Genomic DNA, 22,819 nt, shown 5'->3' on the forward strand with positions numbered 1-22,819 from the left:
TGATTTTCATATAGTTCACCCCCCCCCCAATCAGAGCTATGCAGACCATATTGAAATGCAACTGTTAATACGACTGTGGCAGATTTTAAGAAGAACCTGTAGCCTCACACAGAAAAAAAAGAGCAAAACCCTTGTTTACCTACATTACACAGCATCAGTATGTTCATTAACATACAGAGTTTCAAACATGAAGACCACATGTTCTGGTGAACTGTTTAAAAACATCAACAAAAACACTTTTGCTGTAGCCTATAGATTTAAATCTCTTTATATTCCATTACAGATGCTACTGTTACTTACCCCAAACATTAGGCACTGTTATGCTACTACTATCATCTACTACTGTTACTATTACTACTGCAAAATAAAAAAAGGCAGTATAATAAACAAACAAACAAGATGAGAGACAAATAAAACTATATGTATTAACAGTGTATAAACAAATTTCATAAAGACAAAATAGTCTTTAGCCCAGAATTGTGAAATTATTTTCTTACAGCATTAAAACTAATTAAATTAAAATAAATACAAAATGAAGATAAACACAACAAACATAAACAGAGCAGTGTACAGTACCTGGTTTGAAAGTTGACCTTTTCCAAGATTTTAAAGTCTAAAAGACCCTTATTATTATAATGTCTTTACATTACAATATAAATATATAATATAGGCAGCTGTTGTTGTGATTTGGCACTATATAAATAAAAGTGAAATGAAAAGTTCAGTGACACTCATCTCACTCTGGGTTTTTGTTCAAACTTGGTTCTGTCAGTTTTCATTCCAAAATCATATTTCACAATCTTCATCAGTTTTAAGGTTAAACAGTATTAATGGAACCAGTGAGTTTTCTGTCCATGCTTCTGGTCTACAGTGTGCACAGAAAGGCTGATGAGTTCAACTTCACCCCATAACCAAACCCAGGATAAAGAGTTTCAGTGAAAGTGGTGTTGAAGGTGTGGAGGTGGATCAGAGTGTCAGAGGAGACTCTGTAGAAGGACACAGTGCCAGCAGGACAGTCCACATACACTGCTACTCTGTGAGAAACATTAGATAATGACGTTACTGTAATGGGAGTCCCGCTGTTGTTGTGCCAGGCGCTATACCCTCCATCAGTGCAGGTCAGACACCAGGACTGCTCATTGCCTCCAAATTTTGAGGCATCAATGTCTCCGTTCCTTCCGATCCCTCTGTAGCTTACTGCAATATAAACCTTTCCAACCCACTCGACCTCCCAGTAACAGCGACCAGTCACACCATTTTCACACAGCACCTGAGGCCAGTAATCAAATCTCTCTGGGTGGTCAGGATACGGGTGCTCCTTTCTCAGGTCTGTCACTTTTTTGTTGCTTTCGGATAATTTGAGGAATTTGTGAGCTGTGTTTGGGTCCAGCGTGAATTCACAGAAATCTACCAAAAAGAGCATAAAAATCTTTGGTTAATATTGTCTAAAGTTTCCTGTTTTTCATGTATATCTATATTTAAACTGCATTAAGTTGATTTTTGGCTAAGTCTATTTTTTTAGTAAGTGATGTTTCCATCTGGGGTAAAACTACCTCCTCCAGTGTGTTGTAGCCTGCCACTGGGGACGTTTGAGGACATGTCGGTGGACTCATATTTGATATGACATGAGAAAATACTTAAGGGAAACAAGCTCAACATATGCAGTACCGAAAACTGCAAATGGTTTGAAAAGAATCAAGACGTTCAAGATCAAAACTCTAAATTAAAAAGGTTTGCGATCCATCCCCTCCATGTATGAATTAAAAGAACGGGACTTAACATTCAGCCCTGATGTGGTTGATGAAGCACAAATAATACAATATATAAAATGTTTGTTTTAATGTTGCATTAAAGCAGAGGGGCGATCGTGGCTCAAGAGCTGGGAGTTCGCCTTGTGATCGGAAGGTTGCCGGTTTGAGCCCTGGGTCAGACAGTCTCGGTCGTTGTGTCCTTGGGCAAAACACTTCACCCATTGCCTACTGGTGGTGGTCAGAGGGCCCCCTGGCACCAGTGTCCAGCAGCCTCGTCTGATTGGGACTAGTAAAGCGCTATACAAATACAGGCCATTTACCATTATACAGTAACATTTACTATGCAAGAATGCACAAAATGCTATATCATGATGAATAAGAGAAAGTAATTCAAAAGAAAAACTATGACTCATTGAAAGTGGGGGAAAGAGCTCAACAGGGGAAGTATAAACATAGTACATTAGAAAAAACAAAAAAAGCACTTACACTTCCTCAGACTTGATTTTAACCAATCGATTCCAACTGGGTCAGCTCTGCAAGATATGGGAGGAGAAATTATTATCTTCCTTTGTTACGTTGCAAATACTTCTAAACACTAAGATGCAGATAAAGTTAAATAAAGCAAAACACCAAATATAGAAAGATTGTTGTAATATTTGTGAAGTATCCCTTTGGTAAACACAACTAAGAGCAAATAGTCTGCAAAAGAAATCTTTGCATATCACAGAACTACTGAAAATCCTAATCCTAGTTAAGTTTGCATGTAGATGCGGAGGAGGACTTTTTCATGTTTTTAATCAGGGTGATTGCTGACCTGAGATTTTCTATTCTCCAGTGTGGATCATTCAACTCAGCAGCCAAAAGTTTCACTCCTGTGTCTCCAGGGTGATTGTAGGACAGGTCGACCTCTCTCAGATGGGAGGAGGGGTTGGAGTTCAGAGCTGAGGCCAGAGCAATACACCCTTCATGCGTGATCATGCAGCCTGTCAACCTGCAAACGCAAAACTACCATTAACTAGGATATATTAAATTTTATGAGATAAGATATATTATACTTCTTTTATCCAGGGAGTTGGAAAAGGGTGTCACAGGAGCCAATGCATTAAACAAAATCTATTTAAAAAGGCCATAAATGAAGTAGAATAACACAATTAAATAAAAGCGATTTAAAATAGCCCAGTAAGGGAAAAACTTATAGAGTGAAAAGAACAAGCTGCAAAGTGAAATAAAATAAAATTTAAATAATACAAAAATGAAACAATACTGCAATCTGTGAATCTTAGAGAAAGAGCTCCATTGTCTGTGCAGCAACTGTTGCAGATTGAGGTTATTCTATATTATATTACATATTATCCACACCCATTTGGCTTACCTCTGAATCTGCTGATGGACAAACCCAAACAGTGTATTCAAACTGAAAAGAGCATTTCCCATCACTAGCAGACTTTCAGATGCTCCAGAATCACTGTGGACAAATACTGGGTGACCTAGTCACCTTTGACACTAAACCCCAAATTACCTTCTCTGATCAAACAATCGTCACCCAGCTGTACAATAAAGAGAAATACACACACACTTTTTTGTTTCTTTTTCTTTTTCTTGTTTTTTTTTTAAATGTCATAATGACAGCTGGGATAGGCTTCAGCGCCCCCCGCGACCCTGAAAAGGATAAGCGGAAGCGAATGGATGGATGGATGGATGTCATAATGCCAAGTACATTTTCTTAAATTGAGATTTTGGAAAACAAATATGAGGTGCAATGACAATGAAAAAAAGTAAATACATAAATGTTCATTTTTAAAGCAACTCAGTAAAACAGAAGATATTGAACTGACCTAAGAGTTTCCAGGGCGCAATGTGGACTTTCCAGACCTCTGGATAGTGCCTTGACTCCTTTGTCCTGCAGGTCATTGTTACTCAAGTCCAGCTCTCTGAGTCTACAGGATGGAGAGCTGAGAATTGTGGACAGAGCGTCACAACTTCGTTCTGTAAGGTTACAGCCACTCAGTCTGGAAAAACATAGGAGAATAAATAAACACATATTTAAAAGAAAAGGAGAAAAAAAAATCTGGTTTTAACAACTATCACATGAACCAAAATACCCAAACCAATATCTGTACCCACTTACAGAGCTTTCTTAGAGGCCGTGACCACTGGTAGCAGCCTCAGAAGTGCAACCTCAGAAGCAGAGTATTTCTTCAGGTCAAACACATCTAGATCTTCTTCTGATGACAGTAAGATGAAGACCAGAGCTGACCACTGAGCAGAAGATAGTTTATCTGTGGAGAGACTTCCTGATCTCAGGGACTTTTGGATCTCTTCCACTAGAGAACGATCATTCAGTTCATTCAGACAGTGGAACAGGTTGATGCTTTTCTCTGGACAAGGGATTTCCTCGATCTTTATCTTGATGTACTGGACAGTTTCCTCTTTGGTCGGTGAGCCACTTCCTGGTTGTGTCAGCAGACCTCGAAGGAGAATCTGATTGCTCTGCAGTGACAGACCGAAAAGGAATCGAAGAAACAAGTCCAGGTGCCCATTTGGACTCTCTAAAGCCTTATCCACACTACACTGGTAAAAAAGGTTTTCTCTTTGGAAAGTTGATTGTTGTTCTTCCATCAGATTGATACCAGACTTAATAAAGGTCAGATGGACATGAAGAGCAGCCAGAAACTCCTGAACACTCAGATGGATGAAGCAGAACACCTTGTCTTGGTACAGTCCTCTCTCCTCTCTAAAGAGCTGTGTGAACACTCCTGAGTACACTGAGGCTTCTTTAATATCAATGCCACACTCTGTCAGGTCTGATTCATAGAAGATCAGGTTGTCTTTCTGCAGCTCATTAAAAGCCAGTTTTCCCAGAGACTCAATCATCTTCCTGCTCTCTGGACTCCAGTGTTTATCTGGTTCAAATTTACTATATTGATTATACTTAATGTTGCTCAGTTTTGTCTGAACCACCAGGAAGTGAATGTACATCTCAGTCAAGTTCTTGGGAAGCTCTCCTCCCTCTCTGGTTTTTAGCACATCCTCCAGAACTGTAGCAGTGATCCAGCAGAAGACTGGGATGTGGCACATGATGTGAATACTTCGTGATGTCTTCATATGTGAGAGAACTTTATCAGATAGCTTGTCATCTGAGAACCTCTTCTTGAAGTACTGTTCCTTCTGAGGGTCAGTGAACCCTCTGACCTCTGTCAGAATGTTAACACAGTCAGAAGGAATCTGATTGGCTGCTGCAGGTCGTGTGGTTATCCAGAGGTGAACAGAAGGAAGCAGTTTCCCTCTTATAAGGTTTGTCAGCAGCACTTCCACTGAGGTGGACTTTCTAGGGTCAGTTATGAGCTCAGTGTTGTGGAAGTCCAGAGGAAGTCGACACTCATCCAGACCATCAAAGATGAACACAACCTGGAAGTCTTCAAACCTGCAGATTCCTGCTTCTTTGGTTTCAGTAAAGAAGTGATGAACAAGTTCCACCGAGCTGAACTTTTCCTCTTTCAGCACATTCAGCTCTCTAAAAGTGAATGGAAATATGAACTGGATGTCCTGGTTGGCTTTGCCTTCAGCCCAGTCCAGAATGAACTTCTGTGTTAACACTGTTTTCCCAATGCCAGCCACTCCTTTTGTCAGCACTATTTTTGGTTCCTCTTTTCCAGGCAAGCCTTTAAAAATATCTTCTTGTCTAATTGTTGCTTCTGGTCTGTCTGGATTTCTGGAATTTTTTTCAATCTGTCTGACCTCATGTTCTTCATTGACCTCTGCAGTCCCCCCCTCTGTGATGTAGAGCTCTGTGTAGATCTGATTCAAAAGGGTTGGATTTCCTGCTTTAGCGATCCCCTCAAACACACACTGGAACTTCTTTTTCAGAGTAGATTTGAGATTCTGTTGGCACATGGAAGGAGATTCTGAAAGAACAAAGAACACCCTGTACTTAAAGAGAATTTACATCATAATACTGGCACACAAAAGTTTTTTACTCTTGGCTGACGCAGAATAATTGTCATTTTGATTCTTGTTGAAGTGCAAATAAAATCAGCCTTTCATTACAAAAAAACCAAAAGCTTGGCATAAATGAAGCATGTGACTTCATTTAAGTACATTGGCACCATTTTATTTTTTACAAATGGTGCCAATGTACCATTTGTAAAAAAAAAAACAAAAAAAAAAAAAACGTAATTCTACTTTAAAGAAGTCTGTTGGTGTTATTAGCTTGCTTGGATGGTGAGGTACATTTGAAAATCGAATCTACTTAGGCTAAAACCAGCCAAAAGCGAAGCTTGATGCTGGGAGGAGGGAGCCCAAAGCCAGAGACGGTCAGAAACAGAAAGCAGACAAAGCACAGGTCCATAGTAACTGATCAAATATGTACAGCATTTGGTGGAAATCTAGCAAAGGTAGCATAAACTAGTTATAAATTATTTATGCTGAGCAAGTCTCTGTTTAAGCCTTTAGAGAAATATTCTTACTGCACTGCAAACAGTCAGCGAGCCTCTCCTTCTTCATTCTCCTCAGGAAGTGCAGTGTGATCTTCAGAAATGCTTCTCTACTTCTCTTCCTCTCCTCTTCATCCTCACCCTCCAACAACTCATCAACCTCTCTTTGATTCTCTAAGCATTGTGGGTAATCTGGACTCAGAACCTTCTGTATCTTTTTCAGCTCACTCTTCACAAAAGCGATGATGTTGTCCTCCAGCAGCTAGAACACAATACTCTGTGAATATCCAATCAAACTGAAATCATCAAGCCAATCAGATTCATGTTGTAAACACTAACAATGTGCTGGACTACAAGTGCAGCATAGAAATGACTGAACCGTATAGATGCCAGAATAACTGTTGTGCATGTACAGACCATAAATATGGAGTCCAGGTGTGTTTGATGATCGTGGGCAGACCGGCCTTTAGGAGCTCCTGAGGTCTGCTGGTCCACGCTGTGAAGAAATCATCAAGAATTAGAGACAGGGATTTTATTTCTCGAAGTTGGCTTGAGTTCCGGTGACGTCACCATCCTGAATGGCGGCCTAAAGTAATAGCTCCCTCGTGAAAATAGTTATTTCGTCCCTTCAGACCATCAAATACTAGACCTACAAATAATACTCGAACAGATGAGAGGGGCAAGAATGGGGAAGACGCGTGCAAACAAAGAAACCACCGCCGCAGAAACTGCAGATGCAGAAAATTCAAGGAGCAGCTCTCTTACGAAGGGACAAGAAGGCGAAGCTAATGCTAACCCAGCTCCCTCAAGTGCCGACGTAAGTTTGACAAAAATCTTGGAGGAGATTCGGGACTTCCGAAAAGACATAAAAGAACAATTAACTGGTATTAAATCAGAGATTATCAGCGTTAATCAAAAAATAACGGAGGCAGAGGTACGAATTGAAAAAGTGGAAGACCGTGTTCAAAATTTGGAACAGACGCTGAATAAGATGATAAAAGTCATGGATCAACAAGAAAATAAGTTACTTGACTATGAAGGAAGATCCCGACGAGAAAATTTAAGGATACAGTGGGGCAAAAAAGTATTTAGTCAGCCACCGATTGTGCAAGTTCCCCCACTTAAAATGATGACAGAGGTCAGTAATTTGCACCAGAGGTACACTTCAACTGTGAGAGACAGAATGTGAAAAAAAAATCCATGAATTCACATGGTAGGATTTGTAAAGAATTTATTCGTAAATTAGGGTGGAAAATAAGTATTTGGTCACCTCAAACAAGGAAAATCTCTGGCTCTCACAGACCTGTAACGTCTTCTGTAAGAAGCTTTTCTGTCCCCCACTCGTTACCTGTATGAATGGCACCTGTTTGAACTCATCATCTGTATAAAAGACACCTGTCCACAGCCTCAAACAGTCAGACTCCAAACTCCGCCATGGCCAAGACCAAAGAGCTTTCGAAGGACACCAGGAAAAGTATTGTAGACCTGCACCAGACTGGGAAGAGTGAATCTACAATAGGCAAGCAGCTTGGTGTGAAAAAATCAGAGGAGGAGCTGTGAATACGGGGAACTGCACTGTGTTGTCCAGTCTATTTCCCCCTATTGGCAAGCTCACGCAAGTAGGGCCGTTTATGCCCCGGAAAGATAATTATACGTGCTTTAAGTTTTCCACAGATAAAGTTAAATATCGGTTGGGGGAAATTGACCCCAGTTGGTGTTCGGTCACCCAGATTGGGAGGACCACCAACAATGTGAGTGATGCAGCCACCCTAATTGGGACTTGGGCTAGGAGCGGGCTGTATTACTATTGCGGGCACAGGACTCTACTGGTTCGTGTTCCTCTTGGGAGCGTGGGGACGTGCGCGATGGTGAGACTAGGAGCGCCACTTATGCTAATCGGAAATAAGGTAAAATCAATTCCCTCACACAATACGCGCACTTTGGCAGCCAGGCGCAAAAGACACATTTTGAGGAAGAGAGGAATACATGACATAAATGTTTATGACCCTAGAATGAATTCCCCCACCTGGATCGACTCCATTGGAGTGCCCAGGGGGGTTCCAAATGAATTTAAACTTGTTGACCAAATAGCAGCCGGGTTTGAAAATATTCCAATAATTTCTGCTTTCTTTCCAGTGACCCCAAACAAGAATGTAGATAGGATTAATTATGTTCATTACAATGTGCTGAGGCTCTCTAACCTGACCAGAGACGGCATGGAGGGGTTGGCGGAGCAGGTGGGTCCGACCTCGTTAATGGGAGTGCAGAATAGAATGGCCCTTGACATGTTGTTAGCGGAAAAAGGGGGCGTGTGTTCTATGTTTGCCGATCAGTGTTGCACCTTTATTCCAAACAATACTGCTCCAGATGGGTCGGTAACCAAGGCTCTGGAGGGCCTAAAGAGCCTTTCTGAAACTATGCATGATCACTCAGGTGTTGGTAATCCGTTAGAAGGCTGGCTGACCTCAGTGTTCGGACGGTGGAAGGGGGTTATCGCTTCGGTCATGTTTTCTTTGTCTGTTGTGGTGGGTATTATGGTTATTTGTTGTTGTCTCATCCCTTGTGCCAGAAGAATGTTCAAAAGTATGTCTGTGAGGGCAGTGGACCCTGGAGTCATTACTCCAATATCCATGATGCCAATGATGCATGTAGAACTGAATGTGTAGGCCAAGGAGGGACACAACTGTTTGTGACCTCTGGATTCTCCAGAGGTCAACAGAGGGAATTGTAAAATAAGGAGGGGATGTTTTTCTCATTATCATTTAATATTTTAATATGGCATTATTAGTTCATTAGAAGTATATAACCAGCTTTGCATTAAGCATAAATTGAAGTTTTTGACCTTACATTATCTTTTGCATTTACAGTGATGGCTATAATTTCAGTTTGATCTTTTTCCTTGCAGGTACCAGAATAATAACATGATTTTCCATTGCAGATGTAACCCTGATCATTCCATACACATTGCAGTTTGTTGCTTATTTTAGAGTTGTGCTCAAGTTAATTAAAGGTTAAAGCTACAGCCAGCGCGAGTCTGGCTGATCTATGGAGGGCAAAGGCTTTGAGCTTGGAAGGCCGCACGCGCTTACACAGCACTTATAAGATGTTATTCTTGGTGATTTTGTGCTTAGTCATGTTTTAATATGTTTTAAGTAGAAGTAGCTGATCCAGCAATATTCATTTAATATTATATACTTGATTTAGAGCAATACACACTGATGGTCTTAACAAATGAAAGAGTCCTTGTAGCTGCCATGTTGTGTCTTAGCAGGGTACAGACGGTTCCAGGAGACGGGGGCAGTCAGCGTCTGCCCTCGGGAAGGAGACAATGTTATTCTTTGTGTTAAATAAAATTGTCAACATTGATTGTATTACACCTGTCACTACGCATGAAGGGGCGTTCTAATACCCTGATTTCATAAAACTATGGTGATGTGTTTTTTGAGACGAGATCTGAGACTGTCTGCATACAGTGTCCATCTCCCACGTGTGTGATCATTAAATCATCGTTTGACTCAACCCGACCGGACCAGTGTTGTTATTGTGGGTTTTTCCTCTGGTGTCCATCCCCAATATTTTGAACCTTAACAACTATGAAGGAAGATCCCGACGAGAAAATTTAAGGATACAGTGGGGCAAAAAAGTATTTAGTCAGCCACCGATTGTGCAAGTTCCCCCACTTAAAATGATGACAGAGGTCAGTAATTTGCACCAGAGGTACACTTCAACTGTGAGAGACAGAATGTGAAAAAAAAAATCCATGAATTCACATGGTAGGATTTGTAAAGAATTTATTCGTAAATTAGGGTGGAAAATAAGTATTTGGTCACCTCAAACAAGGAAAATCTCTGGCTCTCACAGACCTGTAACGTCTTCTGTAAGAAGCTTTTCTGTCCCCCACTCGTTACCTGTATGAATGGCACCTGTTTGAACTCATCATCTGTATAAAAGACACCTGTCCACAGCCTCAAACAGTCAGACTCCAAACTCCGCCATGGCCAAGACCAAAGAGCTTTCGAAGGACACCAGGAAAAGTATTGTAGACCTGCACCAGACTGGGAAGAGTGAATCTACAATAGGCAAGCAGCTTGGTGTGAAAAAATCAACTGTGGGAGCAATCATCAGAAAATGGAAGACATACAAGACCACTGATAATCTCCCTCCATCTGGGGCTCCACGCAAGATCTCATCCCGTGGGGTCAAAATGATCATGAGAACGGTGAGCAAAGATCCCAGAACCACACGGGACCTGGTGAATGACCTGCAGAGAGCTGGGACCAAAGTAACAAAGGTCACCATCAGTAACACACTACAACGGCAGGGAATCAAATCCCGCAGTGCCAGACGTGTTCCGCTGCTGAAGCCAGTGCATGTCCAGGCCCGTCTGAAGTTTGCCAGAGAGCACATGGATGATACAGCAGAGGATTGGGAGAATGTCATGTGGTCAGATGAAACCAAAGTAGAACTTTTTGGTATAAACTCAACTCGTCGTGTTTGGAGGAAGAAGAATACTGAGTTGCATCCCAAGAACACCATACCTACTGTGAAGCATGGGGGTGGAAACATCATGCTATGGGGCTGTTTTTCTGCCAAGGGGACAGGACGACTGATCCGTGTTAAGGACAGAATGAATGGGGCCATGTATCGTGAGATTTTGAGCCAAAACCTCCTTCCATCAGTGAGAACTTTGAAGATGAAACGAGGCTGGGTCTTCCAACATGACAATGATCCAAAACACAGCGCCCGGGCAACAAAGGAGTGGCTCCGTAAGAAGCATTTGAAAGTCCTGGAGTGGCCTAGCCAGTCTCCAGACCTCAACCCCATAGAAAATCTGTGGTGGGAGTTGAAAGTCTGTGTTGCTCGGCGACAGCCCCAAAACATCACTGCTCTCGAGAAGATCTGCATGGAGGAATGGGCCAAAATACCAGCTACTGTGTGTGCAAACCTGGTAAAGACCTATAGTAAACGTTTGACCTCTGTTATTGCCAACAAAGGTTATGTTACAAAGTATTGAGTTGTATTTTTGTTATTGACCAAATACTTATTTTCCACCCTAATTTACGAATAAATTCCTTACAAATCCTACCATGTGGATTCATGGATTTTTTTTTCACATTCTGTCTCTCACAGTTGAAGTGTACCTCTGGTGCAAATTACTGACCTCTGTCATCATTTTAGGTGGGGGAACTTGCACAATCGGTGGCTGACTAAATACTTTTTTGCCCCACTGTATATAATGTTCCGGGAGGAGCCGAGGGCTCGTCTATGATGGACATGTGGAAAAACTACTGCGGGACACTCTGGAGATAAACCCTACCGTGGAGTTTGGCATCGAGAGAGCACACCGGGCGCTGGCATCAAGACCCGCCGGAGACAGGCAAGATAAAACGCGATCAATAATAGTCAAATTTCTCCGCTATAGGGTTAAAGAAGAGATCCTACGTAGAGCTTGGGAAAAGAAGAAAGTTTTTCTGAATGGGAAATTAATATTCTTTGACCATGATTACCCTCCAGTAGTACTGCAGAAGAGAAAGGAGTACGTAGAGGTGAAGCGGGTGTTAAAGCAGAAAAATATCCGCTTCCATACTCCGTTCCTGGCAAAACTACGAGTGTTTTATGAGGATGGAACATGTCTGTATCAGACGGCGGAGGAGGCGACCACAGACATGAAGGACAGAGGGCTTCCAGTTAATGTGACTACATCGAAGGAGAGTCTGGTCGAGCAGCTGTCCTGTACCGCCTGGGAAACAACGAGAGGATCAACTCAGCGAGGGACAGACGACGAGCGAGAGAAAGATATCAGGGCGAGACTGCGAACCTTCAGAAGACAGATCATACCCTCATCAGAGGAGTTATAAGTACTGTCGGGCTTTAAAAGGAGGTAAAAATACCCGGTGTTATATATATTTCAAGATGTTTGTGTGTATATCTCTACCCCAATTGGATGAGATTATATAGATATAAGCGAGGGATGCATAAAGACACACTTTCTGTGTAATGAACAACGACTTTGTTTTCTTTCGCCTCAAGTGCCATGGCGGGGGCCCTCAGCCCATATATGGGAGAGGCTTTCCCTCACAGCTAGACGCTTTTTCTAGCTCTACCCAGGGTCACTTATTAGAGACCCCAGCCTTGGAACCACAGTTTTTTTTTCTACTTGTTACCTATGTTTGATATCTTTGTTTGTTTAGGGAGTAGATCTGATAAGTTTCATTTTATTTGTTCCATGGACATACGTTGATTACATATGGCTAGTGATAAAGTAAAATTTCTATCTTTCAATGTTAATGGGCTGTTAAATCCAATTAAACGTACTAAAATCTTAACTAAAGTGAAAGCAGAACAAGCCCATATAGTCTACTTACAGGATACCCACTTGACAGATAAAGAGCACGTAAAATTAAAGAGAATGGGTTTTACTAATTTGTTTTTTTCTTCATACAAATCAGGACATAGGAGGAGTTGCAATCCTTATTTCAAGTAAATTAAACTTTGAAAAAGTATCTGAAATGGGTGATAAAGAGGGTAGATTTATTCTAGTAAAAGGAAAAATAGATGGGAATTTGATCACCCTTTTAAATGTTTATGCTCCGCCAGAGAGTGATATTAGTTTCTTCCAAAGGATCATTAATATTATGGTAACAGAAACAGAAGGCCTTTTAATTTGTGGAGGGGATTTAAATATACACCTACAGCCAAAATTAGACTCGTCTAGCAGGAAAACGTATGATAGGAAATCACCATATATCAAAGTGAATGCACTTTTTGAGGAGGTAGGATTAATTGACATATGGCGAGACCTTTTTCCTAATAGAAGGGACTATACTTACTACTCTGCTCCACACTCTCTTTATACAAGGATAGATTATTTTATAACATTTGGTAAAGATAAGGATAAAATACATACTTGTGGAATTGGGACGATAGATATAAGTGACCATGCACCAATATACTTATCCATTGATTTTAACCTACGGTTAAAAAATAATACATGGAAATTGAACTCAAGTCTATTGAATGATTCGCCTTTTAAGGCACAAATTAAATCAGAAATTAGTCTCTTCTTAGAGTTCAATGATACTGGAGAAGTACCACCTCCCATACTATGGGATACTTTGAAGGCGGTACTAAGAGGGAAAATTATAGCAATAACTTCATTTAGGAAAAAAGATAAGAATAGAAAACTAGAGGAGTTGAATAAGAGACTAAAGGAACTAGAAAGAAGACATAAAAGGGACTTAGCACAGGATATATTAAGGGAAATCAAAAACATTAGGAACGAAATTAACAATCTAGCCACACAAGAAATCAAGAAAGATTTAATGTTTTTGAAACAGAGACACTATGAAAGTGGCATTAAATCTACCAAAATATTGGTGTGGAAATTGAAAAAAAAAGACAGCGGAAAATACAATTTATAAAATTAAGGACCCAAGTACAAAAGTGATAAAAAATAAATTAAATGAAATACAGGAAGCCTTTGAAAGATTCTATAAAACCCTATACTCGGAAGCCCCTGGCGGGACTGAAGCTCAGATTGATAGCTTCCTGAACCCTCTAGACCAGGGCTGCCCAATCCCAGTCCTCGAGAGCTACTATCCTGCAGCTTTTAGATGCATCCCTACTCCAACACAGCTGAATCAAATGAATGGCTTGTTATCAGGCCTTTGCCAAACACGATGGCATGCTGAAGAGGTAATCAAACCATTTGATTCAGCTGTGTTGGAGTAGGGATGCATCTAAAAGCTGCAGGACGGTAGCTCTCGAGGACCGGGATTGGGCACCCCTGCTCTAGACTTACCCACTTTAGATGAAGAACAAAATCAAGCAATGATAATGAACATAACTGAAGAAGAATTAAAAGCTGCAATTAATAGGCTTAAATTAAGTAAATCACCAGGACCAGATGGTTACACGGCAGAGTGGTATAAAGAATTTAAAAAGGAATTGATACCTGTTTTACTGCCTACATTGAATTGGGTTTTGAAAAAGGCACAAATGCCCCCCAGCTGGAAGGAGGCAATTATCTCAGTTATACCAAAAGAAGGCAAAGATAAAAATGGAATGTGGATCTTTCAGGCCAATCTCCGTTCTTAGACTATAAACTTTTCACATCTATCATGGCCAAACGGCTAGAAGAGTTCCTACCAACATTGATATGTAACGACCAAACGGGTTTCATACATCAACGCCAAACACAGGACAATATACGAAAGACATTACATATTATGGACCATATACAAAAACATAAAATCAAAGCAATTGTGATGAGTGTAGACGCTGAAAAAGCCTTTGATTCCGTCAACTGGAAGTTCCTTTACAGGGTATTATATAAATTTGGCTTTCATGATACGATTATTAAAACTATACAAGCACTATATGACAATCCTACAGCCAGGATTAAAATTAATGGATGCCTATCTAACAGTTTTACCCTAAAAAGGGGCACTAGACAGGGCTGTGCATGGTCACCGTTACTTTTCGCATTATACTTGGAACCACTAGCTCAATTCATTAGGCAAAACGAAGACATTAAGGGAATTTTTATTAAAGGGACGCAATATAAACTGGCTTGCTATGCGGATGACATTTTGGTCTACCTTGGACACCCAACATATTCTTTACCCAAACTGATGCAATCATTTGAACAATACGGCCAATTATCAGGCTACAAAATTAATATAGGTAAAACCCAGCTACTCTTATATAATTATAGCCCACCAGAAGAAATAAAATGTAGTTATCCCCTGGTATGGCAAACGGAGTCTTTTAAATATTTAGGCATAAATTTACCGAAAGATCTTACAAAATTATTTGAACAGAATTACCTACCCTTATACAAAAAAATAAAGGAAGATATAGTAAGATGGAACTTAATTCCTTTCTTTAGCTTTAATTCAAGAACTGATTCTATTAAAATGAATGTATTGCCAAGATTTTTGTATCTATTTCAAACCCTACCAATAGAGATTAACCAAAGTCAATTTAATGAGTGGGACAAAATGTTATCTAGATATATATGGCAACGTAAAAGACCAAGGCTTCGCCTCAAAACTCTACAGCTGGCTAAGCAAAAGGGAGGATGGGGCCTCCCTGACCTCAGATACTACTACTTTGCAGCGCAGATGAGAGCAATAATATGCTGGTGTAACCCATCATACACTGCCCAATGGAAAACCATTGAGGAACAAATGCTGTCTATTCCTATTCAGGCAATTCTAGCTGACAATAATCTACAAACCTATATAAAAAACATTGATAACCTGTGGGTGAAAAGGACCCTTAAAACATGGAAAACTATTATAAAGGAATATAAACTCGAGACCAATATTACAGTTCTTAAATGGTGTGCTTACGACTCAGAGTTCAAGCCTAATGAATTGGATTCTAGATTCAAGGACTGGACAGGTAAGGGCATAACAGCCCTGCGTAGTATAATGAAAGATGGAAAATTGTTCAGCTTTGACACGCTTAGAAAGACATTTTCATTAGAAAAACAAGACTTCTATCGATATTTGCAGTTAAGGCACTATGCTGACACGAAGATGAGAAATGTAACAATGATAAACACACGCTCGATGGAATTGTTTATAAAAAGCTATAACTCAGAAACTATTGATAGAATTGTATGTCTGTATAAGGGTCTAATGGATTTGAAACCACATTCGACTTCATATATTAGAACAAAATGGGAGAAGGAAGGAGGGATAAAAATATTAGAGGAAGAATGGACGGCAATATGGAGGTATCAGTGGATGTGTACCAGCTCACAAAAGTGGAGGGAATTCGGTTGGAAGTGCATAATTAGATATTTTATAACACCTTCTCAGAAGTCTCATTATGATGATAACTCCCCTGCTTGTTGGAGGAACTGTGGAAATCAAAGTGCAAATCACTACCACATTTTTTGGGACTGCTCTATCTTGAGGGATTATTGGAGAGAAATACATAATGCCTTACAGGATATCTTTAAATGCGAAATACCCCTCGAGAGTAAGACTATGTTCTTTGGATATATACCTCAGGAATGGCCTAAATATGATAAACATTTAGTAAATGTTCTACTGGTGGCCTGTAAAAAGAGTATCACCAGAAAATGTTTATCCCCGGAGAGCCCAAACATAAGTACATGGATGGAAATCACAATGGAAATCTATAACATGGAAAAGATAACAGCTTCTGTTAACCACAAGCTGGAGAAATTTACATCATACTGGGAAAACTGGGTCAAATATATCACGCCTCATAGGCCAGATTTTATTTTTACAAACCAATAACTGTGATGTATGAGAGTATATATTTATAGGATCAGCCCCTACCAACACATCCGTTTTGTTTGTTTTTTTGTTTTGTTTTTTGTTGTTTTTTTGTTTTGTTTGTAGGTTTGTTGGTTTTGTTTTTTTTCTTATTTCGGATTATGTGATTGTTTCAATTGCTTCTATAGTTGTAAATATTTTCTCTTTATGACTCGGATGTAAATTAAAATACTATTTCGGTATCTAAGGCAGATAACCTAAGCAAGAAGTATGCTTACATGATGTACATACTGTGAATGCCTGCTTTTGACCCTTAATAAAAAAAAATATAAATTAAAAAAAAAAAAAGAAGAAGAATTAGAGACAGACACAATGTAAGGATCCCTGAAGTCATAATTATGAACTGAACATGAAATAAACATGTAGCAAACTTTGACTTCACTTAAGCAAATGTGCAGTGGGGCTTTATAAATTTAGACTCTAAAGTCCATGTTTAAAAGGAACAATTACTAGTTGGGTTTTTACAAGTGTTTGCACCCAAACAACTTACAATTGTTACATTTATGCAGACCAGAATGTTCCAAAAATGAAATGTACAATTTCACGTTTAATTTAAACTTATGTGAAATAACTAAAGACCTTACTACATTTAATGTGAAAGTATAATCCCTTGTTACTTTCATAAAAAAAGTTTATTAAAATTGCATTGTTAAAAAAGAAAAATACATGAAAAAATGAATGGTGATAAAAACTTATTTAATTTTTAGTAGTTTAGGAAGAATCTTGATGCATGTACAGTCACTCCTGGTAAGTAAATCCCAAAAAGTTGAGTCTGTTCATCTGGACGTAGCATTTTCAGTGAGAGAGACGTTTCATCACTCATCCAACGACTGAAGAAGTCACTCGGCTGAGTAATGAAACTTTTCTGCCACTGAAAACGCTACGTCCAGATGAAGAGAATCAACCTTATGGGAGTTCAGTAATTTCAGCTAGTCCTTAAAACGCCTTTTACTTTCTCACACTTAAATACGTTTTTATCAATTCTCAGTTACAAACTTACATTATCTTATTAAAAAACCTTGAATATGTAAGCACTTATTTACAATATTTATACACTGAATTCATACATTTGAATGAATGTAGACTGCTAAGAGAGAGTGGATTAATAATATTGTTTAGTAACTGTTAACAGTTCACTATAATGCATAAAAATAATAATAAAAAAAAATTTAATTTAAAAGCTCCTCTCAAGACACACAAGGACACTTAACAATAGACTAAAACACATAGTAGAACAAAATGAAGAACAATAAAAAAAGATAAAATAAACAATATGTTTACAGTGAATATGCAGACTTGAACAGATAGATTTTGAGTTGAGATTCAAACTGAGGGAGAGAACCAGTGTTTCTTAAATCCGGGGGTAGAGAGTTCCACAGCCTGGGTTCTGCATTTCGTTGTACTATTGTACTAAGTATGACTGTGCAACGACAATAAAGACTTATCTTATCTTGCATAGTGTCCATCTGTGACGTTTAGTGTTTTAAAGCATGTATAAGAGAGAAGATGGAGTGACCCCGATGTAATACACTGTTAACCTTTGTGTCCCAGCTCTCTCACTGGTTAATATAGTTTTTAATCTGGCTACTTTCACTTTTACTTACTAGTGTGACTGGATTTAGAAAAAAATACCGCAACTTACAACAACTTGGGTAAAATACAACAATTTACTCTCTATTTATTGGTATTGTATGCATCATGGGTCTAAAGGTAAAGAACACTAAGTCTCTGAGCTGCCAGAAAATTTGATAACAAAATTATTATTTCTTTATTATACCAACTAATGACAAATAAAAATTAACATTACACCATGGGCCGAGGCTTTTGGTTCCTGTTTTTCTTGTTTTTAACTATTATTCTAGCTGAAACACTGCTTCCCGATCTTTGTCTCAACTAAGTGTTAGTGTTTTCCGTGTTTCCCCACCATAGTCATTATGTTTAGAGTTAAGAGTCAAATAAGACAGAAAAAATTACATCATAATTTATTTTCCTGTTGGAAATGTAAATGATTAAATTTAACGCTTGTAGTTAATATATTTATTATAGTTTTTTATTATAGTTTTTTTATTTAATTTTTTGTTTATAATTAAGTACAGTTTCAGTTAGTTTTCCAGACTAGTTTTTGTTTAAGTTAAGTTTTTATTCTTGTAAAAGTTTAGTTGTATTTGAGGTCTTATTGATTTCAGTGTTTCAGTCTTTTTAATCAGTCTTGTAAGGAGGACACACATCAGAGGGAAAATGACCAAAAATCAGTACAGGTGTTAAAAAAATAAAAACGTTTTAAAAGCAGTTTACTCAGACATCTAGAGTCTCGATAAACATATCCATCCATGCCATCAGGCAAGTTTTAGTAATGTTTTTTTCAACCACACTAATAGACACTAAAACTAAGGATATTTCTTTATATATATTTAATTTTATTTTAGTTTTAAACAATTTTTCAAAAGTCTAGTTTTTATTGTTGTCTTAGTTAAATAAAATATTTTTTCATGCCTAGTTTTATTTATTTTTATTTTATTTTAGTAAAATATAATAAACTTGTGTATAACATTCATGTTTTTATTGTAAACGGTAAAACAGCTTTTGACTTCATTCTAAATAACTATACATTTAGAATTATTCATAGGCTACTATAAACTGTTACACATTATATAAAAAGTAAGGTATTGTTTCTTAATTTGATAAACATACACTTTATAACTACACTGTTACCTGGTGTCCACATATGTGGACATCATATTTTGGGTTATTTAGACCAAAATACTCAATTTTGCTCTACAAGGGCCTGATATCCATTTACGAGGACATTATACTTCTACTGTTCTATCAAAATTTTAAACGAATATCCTCATATGTAGCTCTTATTTTTCTTAAAAACAAAAATAAGGTAAAAAAAAAAAAAAGATCTGATAATTCTTTGTATTTACGTTCATCGGGCTCCAATATGCCCAACTATCAAAGAGAAATTAAAAATGCATGCCGTGGAAGAGTTCGGGTCTTAGGAGGTTAAATGTATTTTACTGTGTCTGCAGGTCAGAACTGAAGCAGTTTGAAGACCTCACCTCAGACTGGGATCAGGACAGCAGACTCCTGGTTTAAACAGCAGAGGGTCAGACTTTGACTTGTTGCTCTTCAAGGACAAACAGCTGAGTTTAGACTCAGCCTCTGATGATCTGTGATGGATCCTGTTAGAAGACAACCATGGAGCATTACCCGTGATGCTTTACTGAGCTTCCTGTATCGTATTAACTATCATTAGTCAAGAAATCAACACTTAAGAAACAGTAAAGCTGATCAGGATGTCTTGAGCTAAAACGTGAATGTTAGAAATAGCTTGCCTGTGCTCAGCACAGCAAAGGCCTTCTTTAAAAGGGAGAGGTTCGGCCTTTGACTCATTACTCTTCAAAGACAAACAGCTGACTCCAGAATCTGCTTCAAGAGAAACTGACCTCTGGTAAACCCTGGAAGAGACCAGAAGATAACTGGAAAGACGGCAACCATCATTGTCTGATTGTCTGTCAAGTAGTTGACAAGAAAATACATAAAAGATAGAAGTAACTAAGTAACTAGTTCAGCGAGTAGTGCTTCATTGCAGCTCTGAGTTACTTCTACTGCACTGGATTTGATCTTGATCTTAATTATCATCTGAAGACAGCACTTTGTGATAGTTTTTATTCAAGCAAACAAGGAATCAGCAGATCAATTATAAATCCACGATGAAATAATCATCAGTTACAGTCTGGAGTGAAACAAGGAAAAACAGCTCTGAAAGGAAAATGCTTTATGAACACTGAAACATACAAAATAAAGCAATGTTTCTACTGTAGGACCACATACACATCAGTGAAGTCTTCTGTAAATGATTCTGTGTGGAGTTAAAAACAAGTTACCGTTCATTATACAGAAATGCATAATGCTGACTTACATCATGTTTTCAGAAGGTTGTCTGTCAAACACAATGGGCGGACTCATGGTGGCTCCTCGTGGACCTGCAGGTCATCATTCTGAGAAATGATGGTGACAAAAAACAAAATGTCATGAACGCACTAATACGACTGTCTCCATGTCACAGACGTATATAAGCTGCAGCGTTCATAATGCTTTTCATTCAGAAATATTCAGCTCATTACTGCCATAGATGTCACTGATGGTGATGGTAACAGGAAACTGCAGGATGTTAGTCTGAACCAGATAACCAGCTGTTATATATCTATTACACACATGTTGCATGAGAGCTCATGTGTTCTCCACGTTATTTCACCCAAGCTCTCCTCATAATTTCCTAAAAAGAACCCTCAGGTTCAGTCATGAATCACGGAATATTAAAAGGAAGCATGAAGCTGATTTTATAGTAAAATTATTGTTTTAACACAAAATGAATCTGGTTTCAAGCTGACTGACTTTATGTTAGGTTTTGTTGCTGGTTTGACAGAATCCAGCTGTGCTGTGGCCACCTCAGCTTTAAAATCAGTAGGACGTTTGTGTATACAGACTTTTGATCAGTACTTGGATTTTTGAAAAGCGGCCACTACAGCAACATCACAGACTTTAAATCAACCAAAAACATCTAATGAGAGACTTTCTGGATACATTTTAAATCCTTACATCTATAAAAGTTTCCATAAAATTTGATGCAGCTGAGCATCAGTGTGTTAACTTTGCTCAGCTTATCTTGTTGCTCTGTGTGCAGTTTAATATTTTTAATCATGTTTTTAATGGAATTAGTGTCAGTAAATGTAACTGAGTTATAACCTTCATCACTCAGGCCACTCACACACGGACTTTTCGTGTCTTTTCTTTGCACTTTCTCAAGGCACTTTGCAACTATTTTGTTTTCCAAAGTTCGCCTTTCTTATTTTTTCGATACATTTCTCTTAATTTAATAACTATATTTCTCTCCTGATTTCCATTTATTCCCACTGTCTACTAGTAGTTTTATAATCTTGCACAGTTGGTGTGGCGCATCTACTCTTTCGTTCTACATGTAAAATGACAACAAAGGGCTCTTCTCTTGTATTTATAGGAAGCAGGAGGCAAACGTTCAGAATTTCATCATCCTGGATAAACCCGGTGTGTTTTCCCCGCGGGCCGTCACGGGGCTTCCCCGCCCACCTCAGTGAAAACAGATCAGCGGATGTGGGCGTGAGACACTCGGTGCATTTAACAGGTGTGTTTTGTTTCAGAGAACTCGGACACCTTCAACTGCGGCTGCGCAGACTCACCTGTCCAGTCCGTTCACAAACATTTCCGGTGAGCAACCGAAACTGAACAGCTGCCCAGAAACAAGCAGAGAGAGAGACGTCTGTAGACACTGAAAACACGAAACAAGCCAAACGGAGCCCACGCACCGCGGGGCAGGTCACAGAAAAACACGTGACACCCAGAAAATGTCATTGAGACTGCTAAAACTGCAGACTGAGACACTAGAAAACATTACAAAGATGTTTATCCTCCTTCGGAACATGACGCAATGAGTAACAGTAATAATATATCATATTGTGGACGCACAAAAACGGCCACTTAACACTATAATCACACCTCTGATCTCAGCCACTCACCTGTCTTTAAAAAGCTTCCAGCTGCGAGGATTCAGTCATTACAACGAGCCTCGTCCCGGAAGCCTACTCACAAAACTCAGCAAAGATCGCGAATCCTCTTAGTCCCTCCCACCAGAGCTCTGAGTGGAGGAGGCGGAGGAAGCGAAATAAAGAGGGAGGATTGTTAACTACAGCATTGACAGTTTTGTTTGCTGTATTTTACGAGCTCAGGTGTGACAGGACGTGTTTCATATTTACAGCCGCTTTAAACAGAATTCATAACATGAAGCATTGTGACATCAGGTGATCTGTTTATGCAGTAGCTGTTTAAAGACTTTTCATTCCTCTGTTCTTCCACATTGAGAAGGTAAAAATACTTCTAAAGGGTACAACTGTGCATCCTTCATAATGGCTTCATCTCCCACTGTGACACATTTTAGGACCCGAGACATCCTTCATCATGCTGTGCTGAGACTGACTTCTGCAACAGCATGCTCATCCTTTTGTTCTTTGTGCACACTGCCACGCAGCCATATAGTTTTCACACATCAGATATTTCCTGATAAGTAAACATCTTTTTGAGTTGCTTATCTTCTCAGTTACCACCCCATGTTGCTTACAGTGTCTTGTTCAGTGTTTGGGCCAGGCTGTGACCTCTGACACCTCAAAAGTCAATCATAACACTATAACCGTGATTTGTGATAAAACTGCCGCTGCCCTTTGGAATTTGTTTGGCAGGTTGTTTCCATAAAAATGGATGAAAATCGCCAGAGTTACTGTCT

The 22,819-nt window shown here is 39.0% G+C and overlaps 1 protein-coding gene across 3 annotated transcripts; it reads right to left on the minus strand.

Moving 5' to 3' along the window:
- Positions 1-68: 68 nt before the first annotated feature.
- LOC309700858 (protein NLRC3-like) lies at positions 69-22,318 on the minus strand. 3 transcript variants are annotated; one of them, XM_082524732.1, is made up of 11 exons: positions 22,059-22,317; positions 20,426-20,504; positions 19,839-19,961; positions 19,563-19,685; positions 6,602-6,680; positions 6,218-6,446; positions 3,880-5,656; positions 3,587-3,760; positions 2,566-2,742; positions 2,238-2,284; positions 69-1,407 (listed from the first exon to the last, which is right to left on the minus strand). In XM_082524732.1, the coding sequence occupies exons 2-11, from the start codon at positions 20,470-20,472 to the stop codon at positions 866-868; spliced, it is 3,318 nt and encodes a 1,105-aa protein (XP_082380858.1). In that variant the 5' UTR covers positions 20,473-20,504; positions 22,059-22,317; the 3' UTR covers positions 69-865. The 3 variants fall into 3 exon arrangements, with proteins under 3 accessions (XP_082380858.1, XP_082380860.1, XP_082380859.1); XM_082524733.1 differs by lacking the exon at positions 69-1,407 and adding an exon at positions 1,419-2,048 and having other exon boundaries at positions 22,059-22,318; XM_082524734.1 differs by lacking the exons at positions 19,563-19,685; positions 19,839-19,961; positions 20,426-20,504; positions 22,059-22,317 and having other exon boundaries at positions 6,218-6,461; positions 6,602-7,827.
- Between the last annotated feature and the right edge of the window lie 501 nt (positions 22,319-22,819).

The sequence above is a fragment of the Aulonocara stuartgranti genome (assembly GCF_965226115.1).
Source record: "Aulonocara stuartgranti genome assembly, chromosome: 23".
Taxonomy (NCBI): Eukaryota; Metazoa; Chordata; class Actinopteri; order Cichliformes; family Cichlidae; genus Aulonocara; species Aulonocara stuartgranti.